General features: G+C 35.3%; 3 protein-coding genes across 3 annotated transcripts; 2 read left to right on the top strand and 1 right to left on the bottom strand.

The window, feature by feature from the left end:
• Positions 1-747: 747 nt before the first annotated feature.
• Positions 748-10,319, bottom strand: LOC129370745 (hepatocyte cell adhesion molecule-like). The gene is made up of 7 exons (XM_055046921.1): positions 10,070-10,319; positions 8,120-8,461; positions 5,876-6,157; positions 5,142-5,235; positions 4,835-4,902; positions 4,692-4,765; positions 748-3,860 (listed from the first exon to the last, which is right to left on the bottom strand). Exons 1-7 carry the CDS (start codon positions 10,152-10,154, stop codon positions 3,711-3,713), a joined length of 1,095 nt encoding a protein of 364 aa, XP_054902896.1. The 5' UTR covers positions 10,155-10,319; the 3' UTR covers positions 748-3,710.
• A 1,272-nt stretch (positions 10,320-11,591) lies between these two features.
• Positions 11,592-16,507, top strand: styxl1 (serine/threonine/tyrosine interacting-like 1). Its single transcript, XM_055046744.1, has 8 exons — positions 11,592-11,842; positions 11,949-12,010; positions 12,964-13,066; positions 13,156-13,289; positions 14,703-14,851; positions 14,937-15,034; positions 15,360-15,472; positions 16,265-16,507. The coding sequence occupies exons 1-8, from the start codon at positions 11,740-11,742 to the stop codon at positions 16,397-16,399; spliced, it is 897 nt and encodes a 298-aa protein (XP_054902719.1). The 5' UTR covers positions 11,592-11,739; the 3' UTR covers positions 16,400-16,507.
• Positions 16,508-17,386: 879 nt separating this feature from the next.
• tmem120aa (transmembrane protein 120Aa) lies at positions 17,387-24,988 on the top strand. Its single transcript, XM_055046918.1, has 12 exons — positions 17,387-17,776; positions 18,898-19,016; positions 19,112-19,243; positions 19,667-19,726; positions 19,805-19,900; positions 20,022-20,111; positions 20,972-21,037; positions 21,131-21,192; positions 21,992-22,084; positions 23,359-23,423; positions 23,518-23,586; positions 24,286-24,988. Exons 1-12 carry the CDS (start codon positions 17,699-17,701, stop codon positions 24,397-24,399), a joined length of 1,044 nt encoding a protein of 347 aa, XP_054902893.1. The 5' UTR covers positions 17,387-17,698; the 3' UTR covers positions 24,400-24,988.
• The last annotated feature ends 461 nt before the right edge of the window (positions 24,989-25,449 follow it).

A 25,449-nucleotide genomic window follows, 5' to 3' on the forward strand; every position in this document is an offset into this window, starting at 1 on the left:
CTTTTTACCAAATCAAACTAAGCTTCAGAAGCTTCTGAGGTCAGATCTGTATGTTGTACTCAGTACAAACCCATTCAAAAAAATGGGATATGATTGTAAAGTCAATTTATTTATGCAACTCCATCACCAATTGAAGCACATTATATCAATGAACAAGACAAAAATTTATGTTTAGTACCTTTATTACTCCTAATGAGGATGGCAGTATGGTTAAATGTATTATAAATTCATAAAGCAAAAGGCATCTGTAGACATGTTTTTATTTGGCTGTCATGGACTGTTTCGTTGGGATTTTTTTTTTTTTAAAGAAAACTGTACTAATAACTTATTACCAATAAGTTTGTAAATCATCCTGATTCTGCTGGGTCTGTTTATTGCCATATAAAACCTAAATGTAGACATCTATCTGGTTTCTAATTGATAGAAATTGACATTTCAGTGCCAATTTGGCCAGAAGTGAAAGTATCTGCATGAGTTAAAGACTGGTTCACATCTTGAACTGACTGGAGTGAAATCAGTAACTGGATATTTTCTACCTTGAAATATCTGAGCTGAAACAAGCTGTGAAAATGGCTTCCGGCGCCATCATGTGGTACATCATGAAAGTTATTTCCACAACTAAATCAGGAATGCTTGTATTTGTCATGATGGGTTCCAGTTTCTTAATGCACATTCAGAACACCACCAGGAGAATAGATAATCAGAGAAATAAAGTTTATTTTAACAAAGATGAAAAGGTAACATTGTGTGACTCTTGTCCTTGGGGTTGGGAACCGTGGTCGTCTGTCAGGGCCGTGCAGAGACCTTTTGGAGGGGCAGTGGCTCAAAGTTAAGAAAGGGCACAGTGAACAAGGTCTTAAAACACTGTACAACTGCATAGCAACAACCTATATCATTCAAGAATTTAATTGGATACTACTATATAATTGCCATCATGCGGTGATAATATTGTGAAAATGAGTTAACCCATTTCTGTTTTGAAACAAAAAGCTACATCAACGGATATTACCCAAAAGACATGCGGATGAATGGATTAGTTGACCGAAGAATAGGCCAAATGATATGTTTAATCATATGTGCCTGGCTAAGTTTGCTTCAGATTATAGCGTTTTGACAAAAAAAAAAAAAAAAAAAGAGAAATGTAGAAATGCAATAAGGTTGGATAATGACTTTGGGTTTATTGCAAAAAGAATTTGGACAAAACCAGCATCTGTTCGATATGCGCGTTTCTCTGAAACAAAAGAGCCAGAAAAGGTTTGTCAAATAATTGTGACTTCTGTGCATTTTCTGTACACATCAAGAATGAATATATAGTGCAATAATTACCAGGTCAATTATCTATATTACAAGATACATACTTAAGAAATGCCCCGTTCTGTTTCCCATTCTTACGATTTCCTAAAGCGTGATGATTTGCTTCACTTTTTTATTATTTTTTCAGTCAGCAATACAGAGTTATAACTTAAACTGATCATTTGCTGTCTTTTTTATTCTCTTTTATATGAACAAAGCATATACCAATTTAGAACAGTGTGGGAGAGAAAGAAAGAAAAAAACTTGTGAATAGCAGTGTATACATGTGTTTTGTTAAGGAATGGGGGGATAGAAAAGAAAATTAAAAAACACAAAAAGGCTGATTAATACATTTGATTCACTTAAAAAAAAAACAATAAAAAAAAATCAGAACAACCTGAAGTAGATTTAAAAGAAATTCAGTTCATAAAAAGAAAGAAATAATACAGAATACAATACAAAAATACAATTCTCTTTTAAATTCAGTTTTAATTAACTATTTTTAAAATTCAAATTGCAGTCATGTGAAAACATATGAATATTTAATATCAATTTTAACAATACTGGGAAATTTAAGCAATATAGTAAAAAAAAAAAAGTGAAGAGAATACCTTTAAATTTGTTCTATAAAATGTAGTAAAAAAAATTAGTTTCCATCTGGGAAGAAATCAGGACACAATAAGATTCACTCTAACTTAGACCTTGACCCAGACTAGATCAAAACTGTAACCTAGTCAAAGCCCTGATCTCTATCCCTTTGTGTGGTGTCCTAACTTTTTCACGATCATACATTGCTTCACATATTTCAAAATTTGTATTAACACAAAGACACTACAAAGTTTTGAATTTCCTCATACACAACATGATATGTCACACATACTAGAGAAGTGTAAATGATAAATGTCTTTATCTTACTGACCAGACTGCACCTTTATGGAGATGGATGGTAGGAATGTTAGAACTTGTCAAATGTAATTCTGAAATCTGCTGAAATGTGTAATTTTAGAGTCGGTGTTCCTGTTGTCTGAGCTTTTTACTGCAGTTTTCCAGGAACTAGTAATAAGGAAAAGCTGAAGGATACAGTCAAAGAGAGCCATAAACGTAGAAGTATTCATACAATTTAAACTTTTTCACATTGTATCACATTATGACCACTAACCTCAGCCTATTTTTGTGCAATTTATGTGATAGAGAAATGCAAAGTAGTGCATAATTTGAACATACATGAAAGATGAATAATTAAAATAAAACAAACTATGAGCAACCAATTAAAGGCACCTTAATAGCAAACAGATGGAACTGTCATGTTTCTGGACTCAGGTTTTGTTTTAGAGAACATAAGAGATAAACCATGTAGACCAACGTCTGAAAACAGAGTTAGGTACCAAATCAAGTTATGAGCATCTTCCAGTTTCCCAGCATCTTCTCAGTTGCCAGTACGTTTTTACATCATGCAAGTGAAGGTGTGCAGTTCTCTGCTTTTTCCCCACATTTTGAGTTGCTTATGCCATGTTGACCAAAATGAACTCTACGGGTCTCTGTTGACATTTAAGCAGAAGTTCATCAGATGAGCCTCAATGTGGAAAATATTTGAACACGTTGTGATAATATGCTAAATATATTATATTTATTTAGGTTTTTCCATATTGGGTCAAACTCTGTGCACATCTTAATTTATTACCTTCTTGTGTTCTGTTCTATGTATTTTGGTTTATCCTCTCAGTGTTAGTATGTAGTTTAATTTTTGTTCATTATACACCATTCCAACATTTCCTCTGTACATAGCCTCACTGGCTGTATGTTTTTATATTATTTTCACCTTCTTTTATTGTGGTCATATATATTTTTAACTTTCTTATTTATTTATTTTACTTTGTACAGCACTTTGGTCAATGCAAGGAGCTGTTGGGAGGTGCTATATAAATAAAGTTTATTATTAATATTTCAGAATTAATTAGTTAATCTGCCTGTTTTTCTTGTGCAAGTTCTGTAGATTTTCTGTTTTAATGATTAGATTTTCATTATGCTTAGTCTGAAATTTCATTTTCTTTATTTTGTGTGCGTGTTAGTTTATTGTCTGAGCATAAGTGCGGTTCAGTTTCATCGTTTAAGTTTAAACAATGAAATATTAAAATCATGCAAAACATCGGGTTTGATGCTTCTTGGTCTCAATATGTCGTCAGATTTCAGTGCATTTAGGTGAGTTTGGATGCATTGCAGTTTGCTGTCGTCCACAGTAAAAGTTGGCATGGCTGCCGCACATTGCGAAAAAGTATTTATGCAAACTTTGACGCAAAGTTAATTTTTTAACTAAACTTGTGCGTAAAATATGACGCCGCACATTTTCCGTGCGCACGCAGGCTTCACGCATGAGGCCCCTGAACCTTCATTTGATGTGAAGAACAGTTTCTGAAGTTTCAGACACACTTTGTGAAGGAGCCAACTTGAGTTCCACCTGACCGGACAAGGGAGTTTGTGTAGTTGGGGAAAGTTGTGTAGGATGGAGGGCTGTCCAGTTCAGAAAGAGACCCAATGCTGTTGCTGGACAAGTCGTCCACTGAGGGTTCCTAAAAAAACAAGAGCTTAGTGGTTCATCTGCATTACTTTAAATAACATCTGGATTTTTAAACTAAATAAACTGAGTTGACAAAAATACAAAAATTGTGTTAGCTGGTGACTAACACTGATTTAGGAACACATTAGCATTGTCCATTATTAAACTTTCACAAATATAGGGTTCACCAATCTAAACTAGGTTTTAAATATTCTGCTTTTAGTGAAGAATACTGGTTCAGGGACAATATGGCTGAAACATGAATCATTATGCTTGTCACAAGCTATCAGTCAAGGCAGATAGATAAGCTTTTTTGGTTTAAATATCTGAAATATTTCTAAACTGGTGGTGTCTGAAGTTAACTTAATCTCCATAATATATTTATCCATGGTGTAACGTTGAATTGAAATATGCTCTGTCAAAAGAACACTTGTAAATCCATCTAATGTATATTACTTTTGGGTATTGTAAATATAAATGCTACTTAATGCTTCTTTTAAAAAAAACAAAGTACGAGTCAGCATGCCATCTTGGCATACTGTTAGCCTGTCCAATGCTAATGCTAGCCTATCATTGCCAGTGGATCAGCAAAGGAAGTACGCAATCCAATGGGTGACCAGCTGCATGCTAGTTGTTAGCCTCTCTGAAGCAAGTGCCGTTTTCTCATTTGAAAGCTTTTCATAAATAATTCCTATTTTTATGCAATACATTTCAGTGCCTGTTAGAGAGCAGCTGCAATAAAAGCATATGTAACACATATATATATTACACATAGTTATATTTCATTTTCAATCTCCCCCTTCACAAAAAACACATTTTCAAAGAGTGCTGAGAAGAGTCATACCTTTTGTTGGAGGACGTAAAGGGAAGTTACTGCTTTTATGCCATTTTGTTCCCTCATTTTGGGAAGCACATCATCTGTGAAGGAAAACACATTTTACACACCTAGTAGGTTTTAGCTGCAGTCTCCAGAAATGTTATTTTTACCTTTCTGTTTAAGCTGTGAATGATGAGAATGACCATAAATCCTGGACTTTCTAATTTCCTGTCTTGATCTGAGATTAAGAAACAAACAAAAAAAACATTGGTAAAAATGCAGGGGATGTACATTTGCATTAGTGCAGTTGATGGCATGTGGAGCTAAATTGGGGTCATAAAACTTGTACAAAAGAATAAAAAAAGAAACTGAAAAAAGTTTGAAACTTAAAAAAGGTGATTTAAAAAAATGCCTTTTAACAAACTTTATAACCCCAATTTACATCCATAATGATTCATTAACAGTATCGCAGTTTACTTTTTAGAAGGAGTCCAGCATGCGCACACTGTCACCAGCATGATGAGGATGAAGATTCCTCCAGTGGAAAGCATGATGTAGACTGAGCTTCTTCCTGGTGAGAAATAAGAGCTACTGAATAAATGTTTGCATAAGTGAGGCTTGTTTACTTTAATTAACATTTTAACATTTAACCCAAAATCTGACAGTAAAGCTGCTTTTATCACGATGCATGCTCTGTCTGCGAGATGTAATCCTGAAAAAGGGGGACATTTCTATGACAACCTCTCCAGTAGAGGAGCTTGTCAAAGCTTTTGGTGCAACATCCTGATTCTGGTTTGAAAACTTTTGATTCACACTTCCAGTAATTTTCCCTCAGAATGAGTGTAAATTGTAGTTTTAAGGATTGTTTTTATTGAAAAACTGCAAAGCTTTCAGTCCATCTTTCTCTCACATTGGTTACTTGGGACCATGTTTGCTACTTGCATCAAGATCTTTAATGGTTCTGGCATCGATGATCCATGTTGCATTTATATGACTTTTCTGAGTCAATTAAATCTCCTTTTTGGCTAAATATTCCCTTACCTAATAATTGGGATTTCACAAAGTAAATTTGGAGGAGTTTACTCTGTAAATTGTTTCTGGGTTTTTCAGTTGAACCATTTGTGTCCCTGTAAAAAAAATAAAATCATGCTGGCCTTGTCAGCATGTCTAGCAGTTACAGGCGTAACTGACAAAAGTATGTTATTACTTACTGTACACGGCCAGTCTGATTGGCAGGCTGGTCATGTTGCCCAGAGGGTTCTCCACAGTGCAGCTGTAGATATCCTCATCAGTCATCAACACTCGACTGATGGTCAGGTACTTCTGATCAGGTGACAACATGAACCGTGTTTCATTGGCCAGGGGTTTCCCACCTTTAAGCCACCTGTAAGTGGTTCTGGTCCCGTTATCATGAGAACAGTTAAGGACAAAGTTTTCACTGAGCTCCAGGATGGATGAGGCCTCCATGTGGATGTACGGCCTGGATATAGGCTCTGGGTGAGGGTGAGAGCAATCACCAGCATTCATTAATGTAAACATGCATGGAAATGTAAGCACAAAACTTTATCGATTCCTGCTAATGTCGAAAAAACACAATTTTGTAATCGCAGTGTTTCCATTAATTAAGAAACGCAATTAAATTACCATGTGAATGAGTCATTGAAAGCCATGCAGTGCCATCAACCTCCAACTACTTCCTGTCTTCTTCTTTGTCTTTTCCACATGTAGTAACATCCTGTTGATTATGTGACTTGTGTGATGTTAAAAAAGAAACGTTTCCTTTGCTGTTTTGTGAGATAAACCAATTTTGATACAGCCAAAAACCCACCTCATGCTAGCACCAAAACTTTTTATCGAAAAACAAAAGCTTTTATACAGCAAATTTATTTTCATAATTAAAATTTACGCATTAATGCGGTCATTGGAAACTCGGGATACAAGGCTCCAATTGGCTGTACATCTGTTGAATTAGGTCAGTCATTTTTAAAGCGGATGATTATCTACTTTATATCACTATATCACTTATTTTATGTTAAATGTGATGATAAACTTGGACAATGTATCTTTTGCAGTGGCGATAGTGGGTCTTATTTATGCACTAAGCTTGAGCTACCTTCAGGAGCTCAAGTGTACTTTTGAAGTTCTGCAGAAAACTGTTCTGGAATTGGATGGAAACAAACTATCCAACAAAGCACAAGTTCTCCAAACACAACTTTCCTGCTGAGAAACTCGCTACATGGTTTTCCCATGTTGAGGAGAGCTTCATAAGACCAATCAGTCTTTAAAGACTGCGGTCAAAAACAAGGTTTAAATAGTTACAGTTCTCAAACTTTTTATTTCGTTAGGAATTTGATTTCTATGATAAACAGTGATCAACACAGCCCAGTTTTGGCTGGAAAAACTAAACTTTCACCTTTTGTCGTTTTTAGTTACACATCAAACTACAGATGTTTGTGCAAGTCTACGAATGTGAGCCTTTCCAGCATCAATGTTCAACTCTGCTGTTTTTTTGTGCTGTTATTTGTTTTTCTCTGCAGATCACTATTGGCACTTGAATTAATGTGTCTCAGGCAGCTTGTTCTGCCTCTTATGAAACAAACATCTCATTACTGGAGTTCAGTGAACTCCCAGGATTTCCAGCATAGTTTATCCCACCTACAGTAAGACCAGAGCCAAAAACAGAATACCTCAGTGGACATTCACAACATTTTAACATTTCCAGTTGGATAGACAACTTTACAAACTGAAGATTTTATTTCAATGCATAAAGTCTGGGAACTCAGAAAGATTGCAGAATGTAATTAATTCTCAGTGTCATATTTGAAGATTATTTAGCAGAAGAAAATACATCTCTCTTATGTCCAGAGTAAAGCATAATGGTTCTGGTCCAGCCATGTTTCTAATTTTTCTTTTAGGAAACAAATGGCATGGAGATAAAATGGGGCCATAGAGTTTGTTCAAAAGAATAAAAAAGATTTGAAACCAAAAAAAGTTTGAAACTGAATAAAAAATTGTTTTAGTTCAATTCAGTTTAAAAATATTTAAATATTTAATTGATCCCAAAGGATCAATTAATCAGCTAACATTAATTGAGTAACTAATATTAATTATAACTAATATTAATTCAGATTCTTCATAGAGTTGTTGAGGATAGTGATGGCTATTGGCAAGAAATATCTCTAGCAGTCTGTATTACGGAGGATTTTAAGAAGCCTCTGACTGAAGACACTCTATCACAACTGAAAAGAAGTTTTAAAAAAAAATTCCAAAATACTTTTCCTGTTCCAGTTTCTTTTTCACAGTTTAAAAATATTTCTTAGCTTCAAATCTTTTTTTTTTCTCTTCAGTTTTAATTTCTTTTTTCTATTGAACAAATTTTATGGCCCGAAGTTAGCTCCAAAGTTAGAACGTTGAATAAGTGATCAGCAGCTACACGAAGCTGTTTGTGACCCTACCATCCACAGTGAGTGTGATGCTTCCCTCTCCAGTAAAGATGTCGTCTGTGATGGAGATCTCCACGTCGTACGTCCCGTCATCAGACAGTCTGAGGTTGTGGAGAAGCAGAGTCCCGTTCTCAAACACCAGAATCCGGTCTTGATACTCAGGCCTCAGGGTCCCAATGATGTCAGTTCCGATGGACTGGACCACGGTGACCGTCTTCTCCCTCTGGAGCTGCCACTTGATAACCGGCAGGTCGAGGCTGAAGCTGCTGTAGCGGACTGACAGGAGGGCCTCCCCCCCGACCGCTCCTCTGATCAGAGCGTTAGGGATGGTCATGTTCACGGCTCCCACCTCACCTGCAGAACAGCATGGAGAGTTTCACTGGACATTAGAAACAGTATACTGGACGATGCCTTAAAATTGAGATTAGAACAAATAACTTCTAAACGATACAACGTTGTTATTAACAAGATATATCTCAAATTATCACAAAAGATATTGCAATAAACGATAATACTGTTATTTATCGTACTTAATTTTACATTACTTAATTTTCAAGTAATGTAACAATGATAAGATAATAATGCAAAAACACATTCTCAAAGATCAATAAACTTTAAATTCTAATGAACATTTAAAACTTTTGGTAGAAAGAGAAAAATAAGTCATGCAAATGGAACTCATTGAGGTTGTTCTAACTTGTCATTGATTTATTGTGACAGTATCACTTCTGTATTTATTTTCTAGTTCTGGCAGTTAAATGCTTCCGTACCAACAATGGTTTGGTTGGCATCTGATTTCTATTAACTCCAAATTAATGCACTATGATTGAAAACACAACACATTTGTAAAGGTTTTCAAAACCTAAAACACGGAAAAACGGGTAGGATTCATCCCACAACCATACAGCTGTGTCACTGGAGCCAGAGCCTCATCGCTATGGTTACAGCTGTTAGACTATGGGATGGGCCCACATGGAGTAACAAAAGTTGGCATTGTTTGTTCAAATTTCCCTCTTGGCAGTCCATGAAAAGGCCAATCCAGACACCAGGCTAGTGCTGCAGACACAGAGCAGCTTAGTGGCCCACAATAACATAATAACACATAAACACAGCTGAAAAAATCTGACACTCCCACTTCTGATACGGACTGTGGAGAAAAAAACAAGCAGTCGGATACAATCCAGCATCCCAACAAATACTGACATTGTGATGAGGTAAAGTAACTCAACAGGGTGTGGTGGAGAAAAAAACTGGACATCTGTCATGTTCTTAGCATTTTATAAATGTAAAAATGGAAAAGATTTTAAATTTGCAATATGTTCTCCCTGCATCATAAAACTCTTTCCTGTTGTAGCTGCTTAAAGTAAGGCTGTGAAAATAAATATGCTCTCATGCAACAGAATAAAAATTAGCAAGGTAAGCATGCACTTAATATTTAATCATTGCTTTTTCAACATGTTATGGTTCTGAATAATATGAATATGAATATGAATATGATATGATTAGTAAATAATTGGATGGCAAATTAAAACAAACTCAATAATTTCCATTTATCTCATTTAACGTTTTTTTTTTCTTGTCTGTCTTTCTACCAAAAATTACATGATAAAAGTCTTCAGTCCTGAGTTTTGGTTTCAATTATGCCTTGTTTTGAACGACATCTCAACAAAGATCTGATACGTAACTAATTTTATTTGTTGTTTCTGTTGTTTATTTTGGGTATTTAAAATGTCTTCCAGTTCCAGTGTTAAAAGAATTTAACGTTGATTGATCTTTGAGAATGCGTTCTTGCATTATCATGCAGTTGCTGTTGTGTTACTTGAAAATGGTCTCAAAACAACAATGTTGCCATTTATTGCAAAAAAAAAAACCCCATCTGGCACAATTTATCATTCAGCAAAATTTATTATCGACAGGCCTAGCAGTTCAGTTGTGCTGTAAATTCTTGACAGCGTTTCTTACCTGAGTTTAAGAAGCCAAAGAATACGAGTGAAAAAATGTGGTAGATCTTTTTTCCTTTGGAAGGAGCGTCCTTCTCTGTCTGCATCTTGAGGAAAAAGCTTTGTTTTTCTCACAGACTGTCAGCATGATTTATGGCTCTGGGCAGGACGGAGGACACAGTCACTCATTCAGGCCGGCCTGGAACTGAGTACGTGTTGTTCTCCAAACGCCACTGTATAAGCAGAACAAAAGTGTGTGTGTAAGCGTCAGGGTTCAGTCAGTCTTGTGATAATAAAACAAAACTGCGTTTAATTCATGCAAAATTCCATTATGATCAGGATCAAACTATGAGTTAAGAGATAAGGGTTTGCTTAAAAAACTAGAGGTCAGGACAAATATCAAAAACAATTGTACCTCCGTTGGATTCAGGTATGGAATAATTGTTGTGAGAAGTTCAAATTTTGGTTTTCAAGCTATTCTAAAATCACTTGCAGAACAAATACAATCAGATTTGACTATGATTGCTGATTCTCTTTTATGAGTTTATTTACAGACAGAGTTGGAATTGTTTGGAAACATGTTTTAGAAAAATATCCAGGAAAATTTCTACTCTTGATTTTAATGATGCAGTTAGTATGAAAAAGTGGAAGTACAGCAAGCTCATGCTCAAACCTACACCTTTTTTCTATCCACACTCTGTTTTTGCCATTGACAGGAATTTAAATATTGCTTATCTATTTCTGTATTAGTTTTGTCTACTGTTTTTTTTTTTTTTTTTGAGGGGATTTTTTTATTTGGTTTAGTTCGGGTTTTTTTCAGCTTTGAATAGCACTTTTCACCCATCTGATGGTTGAATAACATAAAAAAGAGATTAAAAACAAGAAATGTCTTTGCTGTTGTGCTAATATGCTTATTTGTTAAATAATTTAGCAGCAAAAACATACCATATTTGATATGTGGTTTTTGAATTACCTTTGATTAATTTCAGTTAATTAATTACAGACACTGCATTTAAGTTAATCAAATTTTTTAAAATGAGTCCCAACACTAGTTTAATTGAATAAATATCCAATAATGTTGAAGTTCTGGGCTACTGCCTCTTTTTAAGGTCTGGCCCAGGATATGTAGTGCATTGAGCCCGCATTGCTTGTTTGAAACTCCAGTTTCTGTGAAACAAAGATGTGTCTGCAGCTCTACTTGCACTAACTCGTTTTGTTTGCTCGCAATTCATTAAAGTCCCGCAGTTAAAATTAAGTCATAGTCTTTTAGCTTAAGGACAAAATAAACAAGCAGAGCAACTCATTCTGATAGAAAAGTTTTCTCCTCATATCAGATTGATAAATATAAAAGCTGATTAAAGACCATGTCTTTCTTTTTTTTAAAGCATTAGTTTAGTAGGGTTAACTATCACTCAGACACATTTTGAACCTTTTCTGTGTGACATTGATAAGTTTTATATTGGATGAAACTCCAATTTTACAGTATGAAATTTGAACTTGAGACTTCAGGGTTGCATCATCACCAGCAACCAATGAGAGGGAATTCCATGTTGCTTAGCAACAGAAAGCAGTCAAACAAAAAAAGTTTCCTCAGTGAAGACAACAGGCTCACTTGATGTTGTGTTTTCTCTGAACTATAACCGCATCCTGCTGCTCTTTGTTCTGATTGGTTCCTGGTCCGTCTTTCCCATCATGACGGAGGTCGTCCTGTGTGAACCTGCAGAGCTCTACAACCTACTCAACCAGACCCGGAGCGTGCCGAGGCTGGCGGAGACCAACTACCTCTGTCTGATTGGTGAGGTTTCAGCTGCAGTTGTCTGGGTTTCTGATGGTTTAATTCTTTTGCTCCAGTTGCTTCACTGAAACTTCAGTTATGAGGAACTTTTATGTTTCTTTTCTAGATGCCCAGGAAACCCGGGACTTCTTGACAGGTCATATTATCACAGCCAAACATGTGAAAACGGTATGACATCATTGTCTACAAAAATTTAGTTTACAGCTAAAAAAAAAAAAAAAAACAGAAAACAAACATATTTTGTTCAGATTTTGAAATTAGAGAAACATTATTTTAGTTTTCATGTTTAATACACTTTTTGCAATGATACATTTGGATCTTATTGAAAATTACATCAGGAAAAAAAAACCTCACCCTAAATGAAATGACCTCATCAAAAAATAATATTCCTTACACTATGAGTGTCAGTTTTGGTGGAATCATTATGACTACATTGTTTGAAAATATATATAAAAGCCTTTGTAGAGAAAATATCTGCCAAATAACATTTCAATCTGGAGAGACTCACACAGAGAAGAGAATAGCAGTTAGAGATTTAATGATACAGAATCTTTGGCGCTCGGCCCCGGCTGAAGACTGTGAGTCGCGGATCACCGCGGGCAGGACATCAGCTCGGCCGAGCTCGGACAGTCTTCCCCGGGGCCGGAACCGGTGGTGGAGCTGGGTGCAGAAGAATCCTGGAAACATCCATCAGAACGGAGGTGGAGAAGAGGGGAGGAGGTGGGTTGTGCACAGCGACGAGCGGGTCGACCCTCTGGTAGCTTGGCTTTTGAAGACGGTCCTGGATGATGATAGGCCCAAAGCGGAGAGTTGCTCCAGCCCTGATTGGTTGAAGTAGGACGTGGCGATTGCGAGATGAATGTCAGCTGGATCGAGTCTCCCAGGTTGAATTTACGCCTAAGCTTCATCTGGCAAAATTTCTATGAAAAAAATAAAATAAAATTTTGGATTTTGAAAAGTTTTAATTTTTTGACTTTTGAAATACAGAAACGTTCAAGTTTTTTTTTTAAATATGGGAAAATTCTTTTTAAAAGTTACACCCTGAAGATCTGATTGTTCAACATGAAGATGTTTCTGTATGACTGATTTAATCTTTTGCTTCACACTGTGATAAACTGCAGGCTGGAGATGGTACGTTCTACCTGCCAGATGCAATGGAGCTGGACACCATGCAGAATCTTGTGATCTATGACGCCAACACAAGCAGCTTAGAAGAAGAAAACGGTAGTAGTACTGGAACATCAGTAGAGATGTAACGGTATAGCATCTTCCCGCACAGCAGCAGATATTAATCCTCCTCTCTATGATTTTAGGTAGGGCCATTGATTGTGCCCGGGAGCTGGGAAAATCCTACTACCGTCCAATTCATATACTAGCAGGAGGCTACAGGCTGTTCTCAGCTATTTACCCCTTTCTAAGGACTGAGAAGACCCTTTACACCATCTGGGTAAAACTCACTAACAGACTGCTTTATCTTTACACATCAATTATTCAGAAGGAGTCTCAGTATCTATTCAGTCCAAAGTTCACAAAATAAAATTCAATGCAGCAAACTGCCTTCAAAATCCACTTAAAGTCACAAACATTTGAGCTCCAAGTTTAGTTTAATATTTTGCTTGCATTGTTCCATCTTGTTTTATTTTTGTTGTTGTTGCTTTTACCTCATTACTTCAGTTTCTTGCTCTTTCTATCTCCTTGTTTACTGTTATGGGAGACCATAACTGACGTAATTAAACATAAAAGCATATTACTGCCCAAAGAAATAAATCAATACTCTTAAAACGCAAAAAAGGAGAACTTTATTTCAGGTTTTATAATTAGATTTATTTTGATCAGTTTATTTCCAAAAGACTACATGCCTTGCACATACTGTTTTTAAAAATAGTTTTTAATATTTTTCCTTTTACTCAAAGATGCATTATGTCTAAAGTTGCTGACAAACTGATTGAAGTTTACCATATTTGTTGCATCTGTCTGCATGTAGATTGGAGTTATACTAACCAACCAACAGGCAGGAGCTTTAAGACTCCACTAAACTAAACCTCCTCATTTGCATAATGAGGCAGAAATGCATACGGTAAAACTAACAGATGAGACTGAGAAAAGTCATTAGAAAAGAAGATAAAAAGTTAAAGAATTTAAATATATATATATATATATATATATATATATATATATGTATATATATGTATATACATTAAGCTTTAAAGGGAGAACACTAAACAATAATGAAGAAACAATAAGATTTATATTACGTGCTTAGATATATAAGTTTAAAACTAAAATTAATAAAGTAAATAAAGTACGAAGGTCAAGTACATTATAAAACATAAGGAAAACTTCTCCGTATTTAAATTAATTGGTGTGTATTAGGTGTACTGATTTATTTACTGGACCATTTGTGTATTTCTGCTTTTATTTTAAATGTGTCTGTTTTGATCCTTCAGACTGTCAATATCTATATGGACGATCTATATCTTAAAAAAATTTGTGGTCGTAAGTGTAATAAAAGGTGGCTTTATGTAGATTCAGCCCATAAAGGACTCAGTGTATGTATCCGTTCAGACTTACTCTTAGTAATTTGATTTAATTTAAATATTTCACTCAATATTATGCACAATTTTGTGTTGATCTGCTACATAATTACATTGAAACTCATGAGTGTAATATGGTAAAATGTGAAAAAGCCTAAATGAGTATGAATGAAGCACATGATCTTATTTATAGAATATGCAATCCACTGCAGAATGAAACCATCCCTCCATCTTTAGCTTTCTGGACAACTTTTACAATGAGAAATGATAAGATTTCAGCTGCATCCAGTCCATCGCAGATAAATATATGTGTGGGTTCATCTCAGGAGCTTGAAAACTTGAAGCTTTATCCTTTGGAGATTCTACCTGGACAGCTGTATATGGGAGACCTGAAACAAAGCCAAGGCTCCCTGTGGAACCTGAAAATCCGTGCAATCGTCAGCATCTCACTTTCCACTCAGAGCGACTTTTCAGAGTAAGACCAGTTCAAACTTGCAAATGTATCAAAATCCTTCATGAGCTCCTTTTGTTTTTTTGTAAACGTCATTGTTAACTTCCAGGTCTGAAAAAGAAATCCGGGCGATCCTTGACATCCCGCTGGCTGACAAGGCGGAGTCGGATTTATTATCAAACTTCAAAACAATATGCAATTTCATTAGTGAGTATTGGACATGTTTTTGTTTAACAAGTTGAAATTAAAGTCACATGGATGTTAACACATAAGAGTGTAATCTTAAACTGCTTCGTTAAACATAAATGAGAAAAAGAGTTACATTTGTAAACTATGACGATGCACCAAAATATCTCAAAAACGTTTAGATTAATCTCTGAATGTTTCTAGAAATTTTGGGAAATTTCTGAGTTTGAAAAGCCAAAGTTTTCTAGACAAAAATCCTGAAAGTTTTTTGCGTTTAAAAAGTGGCAAATTTGTTAGAAAAACACCTAGAGCAGATTTTTTTTCATGAAACTTCTCTGTTGTGCAGGTTCTCACATTGATGAAGGATCTCGTGTCCTGGTAGTTTCCAAGGAAGGCACAAGCCGCTGCAGCGCTGTGGTCCTCGCATTCCTCATACACCACTTCAGATACACTCTGGAGGCAAGTATAAATTATAGCATGTACACAAATCATCAAAGTAAAAATAAAGCATTATTTTACATCCAAGTAACAATTTAACCAATGGCTTCAACCTTGCTCTTCATTTTGGAAATAGTAAAATGTCAAAATTATTCAGAAAAAGTTAGTAAAAACTTTTGCCTGATTTCTCATATACTTATATCTTCATATTAACTACAGATCAGATGATCAGTTTGAAGTACAAGTTCCTTAAAAACATATCAAAATAGTTATTTCATCAAGCATTAAATCACAAACCCAAAATCAGACACCATGTTCACTAATAGTGTGGAACCACTATTGGTTCCACAAATAGAGTATAAGCACTCTATTTTTAAGTAGAGTATTTACACTGACTCAACTTAAAAATAATTAATTATTCAGAGTATAATTGTAAACTAAATTTTGTTTAGTTTTGGGGGGCATATAGACATATTACCACTTTTAATTGTCACATTGTGTGTCCATGTGATTTTATAGTCCATAAATGGGATGGTTGTTTTCAGCTTTGCATTCACATAACTCAAAACATGTGGAATTAACGTTTTCTTATGTCATATATCAAATAAACTAAATAAATGGAATATAGAAAAATAAGGCAACCCCTCAAAACAACATGACATCTCCTCTGGTGGAGAGTTTGAAAGTATGTTATTTGGACTTTCAAGTCAAACATTAAATTATTTTAAAGATGACAGTTGTCTTAAATTTTGAAAGACTGCAAAATTCATGTATGCATAATTATACATTATTTTGTTGATCTGCTATTTGTAGGAAGCCTGGAGCTACCTTGTTAAACGTAAACCCACCATGAGGCCCAACACAGGATTTCTACAGCAGTTGTGTGAGTGGGAGGTTCTCACCATTGGAAAGAAAGACACAAATTTGTTAAAACCTCCATTTTTATGAGCGATAATACATTTCGCAGTCAATCTGTCATGTATGTTCTTATGTTTGACAAATTTTTGGACATTTATTTTTAAAGGCAATGTACAAAATTTTCTTAATAAACCCATGTTTGTGGAAAAGAATACATTTTATGATGTATTTTTTTAATTCCTAAACCAAAATGTATCGACACACTGGCAGCTTCATACACACATTAACTCAAATCCTTAATTGTTAAAATTCCAAACACAAACCTCTTCTTGTTGTTCTTGTTCTTCGTCTCCGTCTTCTTCAAGAATTTTCAACAAAAAACTTAATTTTAAAAAGAAATTTACTTCTGTCCTTTAGATCACCATTCCATGTGTTAAAATGGCATATTATCATAATATATTATGTATTATTCTGTACATATTATCACTGTTCAAAAAACAGACACATCAGCGCTAGTTGGTTACAATTTTTATTATATTTTTTTAATTATTTTTCAGAAGACCCTGCTTTCAAAGATGCTCTAGTACTTTTTGTAACCTGGGTGACGCCTGGTGCACCTGGTATCCCAGGTTTGTGACACCTGGGGCTCCCAAACCTTTTCTCACCTGGGTCAAAATTGTCAAGTAAAAAGCGCTTGAAGGCCAATAAAGTCAAATTAAAAAAAATAATAAAAAATTAGTTAATACATAGTTAATTAAAAATAACATGCTCAAAGAGTTTAATTGTATGATAATTAATTAATTTATTAAATTTATATTAATTTAAAATAAATTAAATAAATAATTTGGACACCCCTGTTTTAGAAGAAGTCACTATGTGGATATTGCCAGTCACAATATGGCGGACGGGCTAACGTGTAGTTCCTACGGCGTGAATGCCAGGTGGGGGAAAATGGGGGGTGAGGGGGGGGGTTCATCCTGTGCTCACGCTGATTGGCTGAGAACACATAATGGAATCACGAGGGTATGCTCTGATTGGACGAACTGGTAAGAAAACGTCCTTAAAATTACTATGGGAACGATATTACCGACATACCGGATGTAGTTCCAAGAAATAAAAGTGTTTAGCCTTCAGAAAGGAGAGGCAAACAAGGTTTTAAAAGTACTAAATGAGAATGTAGCAGTTGTAACAGCAGATACCAGTATTCTTCAAAGCATGTTCATGGTTGTTTTGTTTTTCCCGAGGGTCTTAAGAGTGATGCTTTTATTGCGAAACGCATCTGCCGGAAGCGTGTGTCGTTCACGGATGTTGTTTTGACGGTTACAACTGTTGCAAAGGAGCGTTCGATTATTTCACAATTCCTGGAGATTTCTAAGCATTGGAGGACAAATGTTGTTCAGTCCAACGAATTTATCCGAATGTTTTCGAGAATGGGAGGATGTGGAGAAAGATTACCAGGAAATTCAGGTTTGTTGAGTTATTGTATCCGGCCAATTAAACACTTGCTGCCCAGATAAGCTAACAGACGGTGAAGGTGGGGAGACTGGCGGGTGGGATCCAGATAGCAGATAAGGATTCAATTGTAATTATCAGGAGCATTTAAATACATTTTAACAGATCGGTTCATAGAAGACAGATTTTATCATATGTTACTTGCAGCTACTTATCTGTTGAAATGCTTAGAAGGTCAGAATTAGATTGAATATATTTCACAATAATCCTATTTCATTATAGTATGTGCCAACTCTTGCAAAAGGAGCCCAGACCTTATAAAAGAACTTGTAATTCCAGAAACCTGAGATTTATGTTTAAAACTATCTTTTTTTTATTGATTTTTATGAAATATTTAGATTTTTTTGTTTTAAGAATTTTTTTTTTCTTTGAGCCAAATTCATCAAAAATAACTCAATATGAGTAATGGATGTTTAAAATGTACCAGCTTCACTTTCTGAAATCACAAAAAATATTGACTACATGAAAATGTTTTAGATGTATTTAATATCACATCATTGTGTCCATTCTGCTGTGTAGATTTCATTATATCATCGTCTTTCTAAAATAATAGGCCAAGTCATTTCTTGTCGTTTTCCCTCCAAAGCACCTTTTGGTAGTGATTTATTTATTTATACAAAAATCACTTTTAGCAAAAATGACTTCTGACATTTCTTTAAGAAGCTAATGTATTTAAAATTAAGTGTTTTAGAGCTGTTCTTTTTTTAATTACAAAATAACAATAAAGAAAATAAAAGTATGTAGACGCACCTACACACCTCTGTTCTATTTACTGAATAGAGTAGAATAGAATAGAAACAGCCTTTATTGTTCTGCAAAGGGGAAAATGTATGTGTAATAGCAGCATCAAATATAAATGTTAAGACAAAAAGTGTTAGATGTATACATAAAAAAACAAGATTAACCATAGCAATGACAATAATAAAAATATATAACTAGAAACCCAAGGGATGTGCAGTGGAGTCAGACCATCACTTTTCCAAAGCATATCAGTACAGAAAAAGAAATGTGCAACAGCAGCAGAGATGTTAATTAAAAATGAGTAAGAATGCCTTGTTAATCGACTCCATTTGCAGGATACCCATCGTTTATATAAACAGAAGCTTGAAGAAATGACCAAACTGCAGAGCAGCTGCTCCAGCGCCATCGCACGACAGAGGAAGAAACTGAAAGAGCTCAGTCTGGAGCTGAAGACGTGAGTGTCAACAGGAAAGGGGTTTAACTCAACAGCAACTGATATATATATATATATGTACAGTTTTACGTTTGTCAAAACTTTTTCTCCATCAGATGCAAAGGAGATCGTCGGTCTTCCATGCTGAGCCCAGAGCTGTTGAAGTTCGTCTCTGCGATGGAAGAGTCCATCAAAGACAAAACGAATGTTTTCTTTGAGATGGAAGCATTTCTGCCAAAGAAGAACGGGTAGAAAGACATCGCACAGGAGCAGAGTGTTATCATGATATTCTTTAGCTCATTTTATAGCTGTCACTGTTTAGCACAGAATTTTTAAAATATGTTTCTTTAGGACACCAGTCATAAAAACACAGTGATTTGTATCGCTAACACTTACACGTTGACTGCATTTGAACAACCCAAAACTATTATAACCCTGGTTCAAATTTGTTTGTATTTATTGATACACCTTTATTGAACACACACTGGGAAAAAATAGTAGAAATGATATCATTAATTTGGATTTATTGTGACAGAAATAAATCAAAATCTTATTGTGCCTAGAAATTTATTGTGATAAATGATACACTTTGTGATAAATACCCACCTCCAGTTTGAAGTGTAGAACACTGAATATCTCGGCTGACTGATATCTGGGTCTTCCCTGTTCAGGCTGTACCTCACTCTGGTTCTGGGAAACATCAATGTAACGCTCCTGAACAAACAGGAAAAGTAAGTTGCATATTTTCACTGCAGCCGACGCTTCAGAGCCGCTTCACCAACCGTCTCCTTGTTTTTCTCCCCACCCAGGTTTGCATATAAAGATGAATATGAGAAGTTCAAGCTGGTCCTGACCTTCATCCTATTCGTGTTCTCCTTCTCATGTCGCTTTTTGTTCAGCTACAGGTAGTAATGGTTCAGATTTGACTCAGTGGATTTTAAATGCGCAAAGCAGCAGAAGATGCAGAGTGTATTTGGTTTTTGTGATGACGCAACACGTCCCTCATTTTTTTTGCTCCCGTGTCAGAGTCCTCGACGCTCTGTTCAACTTCCTGCTGGTGTGGTATTACTGCACACTCACCATCCGGGAGAGCATCCTCATCAGCAACGGCTCAAGGTCTGTTCCTGGCTTCCTCCCATGTTGGGCAAGAGGCTCTGTTAGGAAAAGTCTGAAACATGTCCAGCGTTGGGATTAAACCTAAAGATTTTCTTACATTTTCTACTTGCATATTTAAAATGAATTCCTGAAACATTTCTTGCTAATACTTAAGATGTACTTGTATCTACATTTCGCATTGCTCAAAAATACAGAAAAATTATGAATAATTCTGCATGTTATGTCAGTGCATAATGGGACTGTGGGACAGATGTCAGTGGCCAGGAACCTTCATCAAAAGACATTGTATGAAGCTCCGGTGCCAAAAAAGTTTAAGTACTTATACTGATTAGTAACCCTTCTTTTACCTGTGAGTAAGAGGTGGTTTTACTTTTTTGTCAGTAAATAGTGCATAAATACCTACTGACTGGAAAATGGATTTATATTCTGAAAGGTTTTTTTTTTTTTTTCAAATTAAATGAGAAATTTTCACCTAATCAGTGAACATAGTCAGCTAATGAAAACACAAGTATTTTTATCCTAGTTTATCATACAAATATCTTTGGATACCTGAAATAAGATCAAACTGATAAGTAACTGTTCAGCAAGGAACAGGAGCTTCTTTTAATTAATGTTTTTTTAATTAATATATTGCATGCTTAGTTTATTGTTGACTCGGTAAAAAAAAAAAGCTTTTTTCTTTGACCCTTATCTCCTTCTGACTCGACAAAAAGTTGAGAGACGTTTGGTTTGGGTTAAAGCGTGTTCATGTCTTAGAACAAATTTGAGCGATTTTGCAAGGATTGGCAATCAACACAATGCAAAAAGTATTGAGGGAAGGAAAACTTTTTGCCACCACTGAGCATCTTTTGCTGTTTCAGGATCAAAGGTTGGTGGGTTTTCCATCACTACGTGTCAACCTTCTTGTCTGGAGTCATGCTGACTTGGTAAGACCAGATCTGCACTCAGACCTGTCCCCCACAGTTCGCAATGAAACAAACCTCATCACCTCTCTCACCTGGTGTGACCTTTGTTCGCAGGCCTGATGGCGACCTCTACCAGATGTTCAGAAATCAGTTTCTATCCTACAATCTCTATCAAAGTAAGTCTGTCTGTGCCGGTTTCACATTAAATAATGGGTCGAAACAAATATTTTCCTATGTTTCAGCCAATTATGAATTTATTGAAATAATTGTCAAGTAATTTAGAAATTGATTAATTGTTAACTAGAGTATACAGACTCTAAAAATGGCCAGTTGCTGAAAGAGCAACAGTCAGAGCAGATATGAAGCCAACATTGTACAAAAAATATTTACATTTTGCATTTAAGATGAAAAAACTTCTTTGTCTGTAATTATATTCAACCCAAAACTCTTCAAATTCTGAAAAAAAAAACTTTTGATAGCTAACTATTATTTTAAAAAAACAATAAATGTATTAGTGGTTTATTGTTTTTAGCTGCAGATTCATCCTTTGGGAGAAATGATCAGCTGTAAATGAAAGAAATGCTGTTATTGTGTTTTAGACAGCAAAATGTTTATTATTTTAAAAAGGAATTGGAACATTTGAATATATTTATGATATTGTGTAAATCAGCTTCAGTCATCGAATGAAAAGGCCATTTTTTATGCAATAAATTGATAGAATAAAATAATATTGTGTAAATACGCAAACGCTTGTTTAAAGAAAGATATTTTCAAATGTTAATCTTTTTATATGTTCTTTTAATAGTTTAAAAAGGCTAAAGTAGTAAGAGTTTGCAAAATGTTTAAATCGAACATTAGAAGATTCAGCGGAAAGATGTGAAGTTCCTGTATTTGTTTTCATAATTAAATGGGTTTTGGGTGACGTGTTGGTGAACGTATGTTGGTCCATCTTGATGTTTTGTTTTCTTTTTGCAGGCTTTGTTCAGTTCCTGCAGTACTACTACCAGAGTGGCTGTTTGTACCGACTCAGAGCGCTGGGGGAGAGACACAACATGGACCTCACAGTCGGTGAGTGAAGGCAACACGTTTACACTTTAGACAATATCATGACACAACAGAAACGTGGAGAGAAGTTGCCCTGAGATGCTGTTGGAAGCAGTCAGTCAGATTCCAGGGTCTCCTGTAATCCCACCCTCTTGCTTTGGTGAATGCAGTCGACTGTTTAAATTAATTTATTATGTGTTTCAGCACAGAAACAGGAAATAGTTTACCAAATTGTGAAATAATCATTTCATAATTAAACAGCTATTTTATTAAATAATTAATAAATATTAATTATTTAATTGTCTTTTTTTTAATTAAATAAATACATGTAATCAAGATATTAATTAATTTGAATTAATTTATTCCCGTGTTTATTTGCAGTTTTGAAATATTATTCACACAATTAAATAATTATGTAATAAGTTATTTGTTTATTGTAATTTGGTACTGCCCATACAAAAAATAAGCGGTTTTATTTAACTATATACCTGTAATATTCAAGGATATATATCTGCATTCAAATGGGCAGATATATTGGTATTGGTCCGATACAGAAAACTGGGTTGATGTTGTTCATTGTCAACTTGTTGCCGTTTCTGTTTCTGGAGAAAACAAAAACAACTTATTATCTTAGTTAAACCCCGCATATACCTTCATATGCATTAGTATTAATGGTGGGACTCAATGAAAATGTTTAATCAAGTTAATTGCAGGTTCTGTAATTAATTCACCAAAATTAATCACATTTTAATCAAAACTTATTGACAAAATAAGCAACATTTTCTATTCAAAGATGTTTGGTTTTGCTGCTAAATTATTGAATAAATAAACTCAACAACAAAGATGTTTATTGTTTTTCTTTTGTTATTCAGTTTATTCAACCATGAGATTGATTCATTCTTTAGAAATGTGGCATTAGCTTCGGGGATGCTGCTACATGTTAGCATCACGATGCTATTTTAGGCTAAAATAGCTTTTCTGTGAATAATTAGGAATCACATTTTATAGAAGAAATCCCAGAATAGCTCAACGGATAACGTATAATATATGTGTATAATATTGGTTATTAGCACATTATAACATCTATATTAATAAGGGTCCACATTTTCTAATCTGTAACTTTCTCCCCATCTAATCAACATCATGGCAAAACAACACAATTATAGGATGAGTGTTGTTTTGCCAGATGTTTCTGTTATGAGCAGATGTTTCTGTTTTCTGGTCTCTGCTGTGAGATGTTTAAATTCAGCCTTCATGTCTGATATCAGCTCAGTTTAATGTCGTCTCTGGGTGTTTAGAGGGCTTCCAGTCCTGGATGTGGAGAGGCCTGACCTTCCTGCTTCCCTTCCTGTTCTTTGGTCAAGTACGCAGCCTTTGTTTTAAAAATCATTCAATAAATCAAATTCAGTTTTTTTTTCTGAGTTGTCTTGTTGATTTTTTTTTTTATTCGGTTCCAGTTTTGGCAGCTGTACAACAGCATGACACTTTTTGAGATGTCACAGCTCCCAGAGTGTAAAGAGTGGCAGGTTAGTTTCCCAAAAAACCTCATTCTCTTCTCATTAGTTGGAAAAAATCCAAAGTATTCACGTACCTTGAACTTTTCCACATTTGTCACATGCCACATGAGGTGACATCAGAACTGATTTTTAATTTGTTTTTATTTTATTTTTTTCAGACAGCTGTACGGTTCGTTTTATTATCCGAAACTTTTCTGTTTCTTGTTTGCTTTTGTCTTATGCCAGTTTGAGGAGCAAAACAGCTTGATGGATTGAACAGGCAGCCAATTAGAAAATGGGCTTCAGAAATAACATTAAGATGAATTATTTTAACTTAGATTTTATTTCAAAACATGACTGAATAACAGATAAATTTAAGTGAAAACAATTATGGGATTCAATTTGCTTGATTTTTTTGAAATTTTTCTCAACTTCCCTACAACTTTCTGAGGCCCCTGCAGCGCCCCTGGTGGTGAACATCTGGACAAACGCCGCTATAAGCTATTGACTCAGGAGGCCTGAATACAAATGTACGCCATACTTATCAAATTTTTATGTGTTCAAATTGCTGGAAACCAATTAGATTTTTCTTCCACTTTACAAATCTGTTGGTTCTGCCACACAAAACCCAAATCACATACATGTACACAGTTTGGTTTTAGTGTGGCGAAATATGTTAGAATATGTTCAAATAAATTTTCCGTGCCTTCATTTTACTTTGCCATGCAGGTGTTGATGTGTGGCTGCTCCTACCTGGTGCTCTTCATAGGAAACCTGTTCACCACGCTGGGGGTGGTTTACCAGAAATATGTAAACAACTCAGACAAGCCCAAGACTGCATGAGCAAGCAGCAGTACCAGAACGGATCACCAACATGGCCTCTCAGAACCACACAGAAACCGTGTCAAAGTTCTGAGGAGCTAAATATGGGCCATAACGTTTGTTCAAAAGAAGAAAAAAATTAACTGAATAAAAAGATGTGAAACTGAAAAATATGTTCAAAACTGCTTTTCAGATTCAATGTTTTTTTATTTATTTATTTATTTTCTCCAGTCTCATTTTTTTTCTTTTCTTTTGAACCACTTTATGGTCCCATTGAGCTCCGTACTACAGAGCTACTGCATAGTAGCTCCATGTCATGACCTCCGTCCTTTTGGACCCTTTACTCACTTCACTGTTCGAATGTGATTTGAGGTTCCTTCATTTCATGTTTGTCTAAATTGAAATCAAATTAACTTTATTATTATTATATTGATTACTTTTTTTAAAAATCAAGCAGTTTATTCACAGCTTTCTTTTTCTTGCACTAGGAATGACCGTCCATTTCAGAGATTGTGAAAGTTTGAAGGGATGTGTTCATTTGAATGATATTTATTTCAAACTTTGTGACTTTGCTCAGGATCTGCACCGTTATAATAAAGAGCTCTCCAAAATAAAAGTCTTTTTGTTGAATCTTTCCATGTATGGAAAATAAATTCTTCTAGTTTTAAAGGCAACTGGAAGGATTTTTGCCGACTTTCTTCTTTTTTTTTTCTTTCTTTTTTTACTTTAGAACAGTTATAATGTGTAACTATAGCAACACAGTATCGTTTTCACAACCAGGAGAAGCTCCTAAGTGTCCAAAACTCAAAATATTCCCTGAGTTGTGACCTCAAATGCCCGAGGCGTTGAAAAGGTCCAGCGACTCACACAGCAGCAGTCTTTAGTGAGAGGCCCCTTCAGAGTTGCTGCGGGACTGACTGCTACTGGATATTCATCACAATCTATAATATCCATCCATTTTCTTACACTCTTGTCTCTTGTGGGGTCAGGAGGTGCTGGTGTCCAGCTATGTTCCGGGCGAGAGGCCGGGTCACCCTGGACAGGTCACCAGTCTGTCGCAGGGCAACACAG

Source organism: Poeciliopsis prolifica, unplaced genomic scaffold (genome assembly GCF_027474105.1).
Source record: "Poeciliopsis prolifica strain line A6 unplaced genomic scaffold, Auburn_PproV2 SCAFFOLD024, whole genome shotgun sequence".
In the NCBI taxonomy this organism is placed as follows: domain Eukaryota; kingdom Metazoa; phylum Chordata; class Actinopteri; order Cyprinodontiformes; family Poeciliidae; genus Poeciliopsis; species Poeciliopsis prolifica.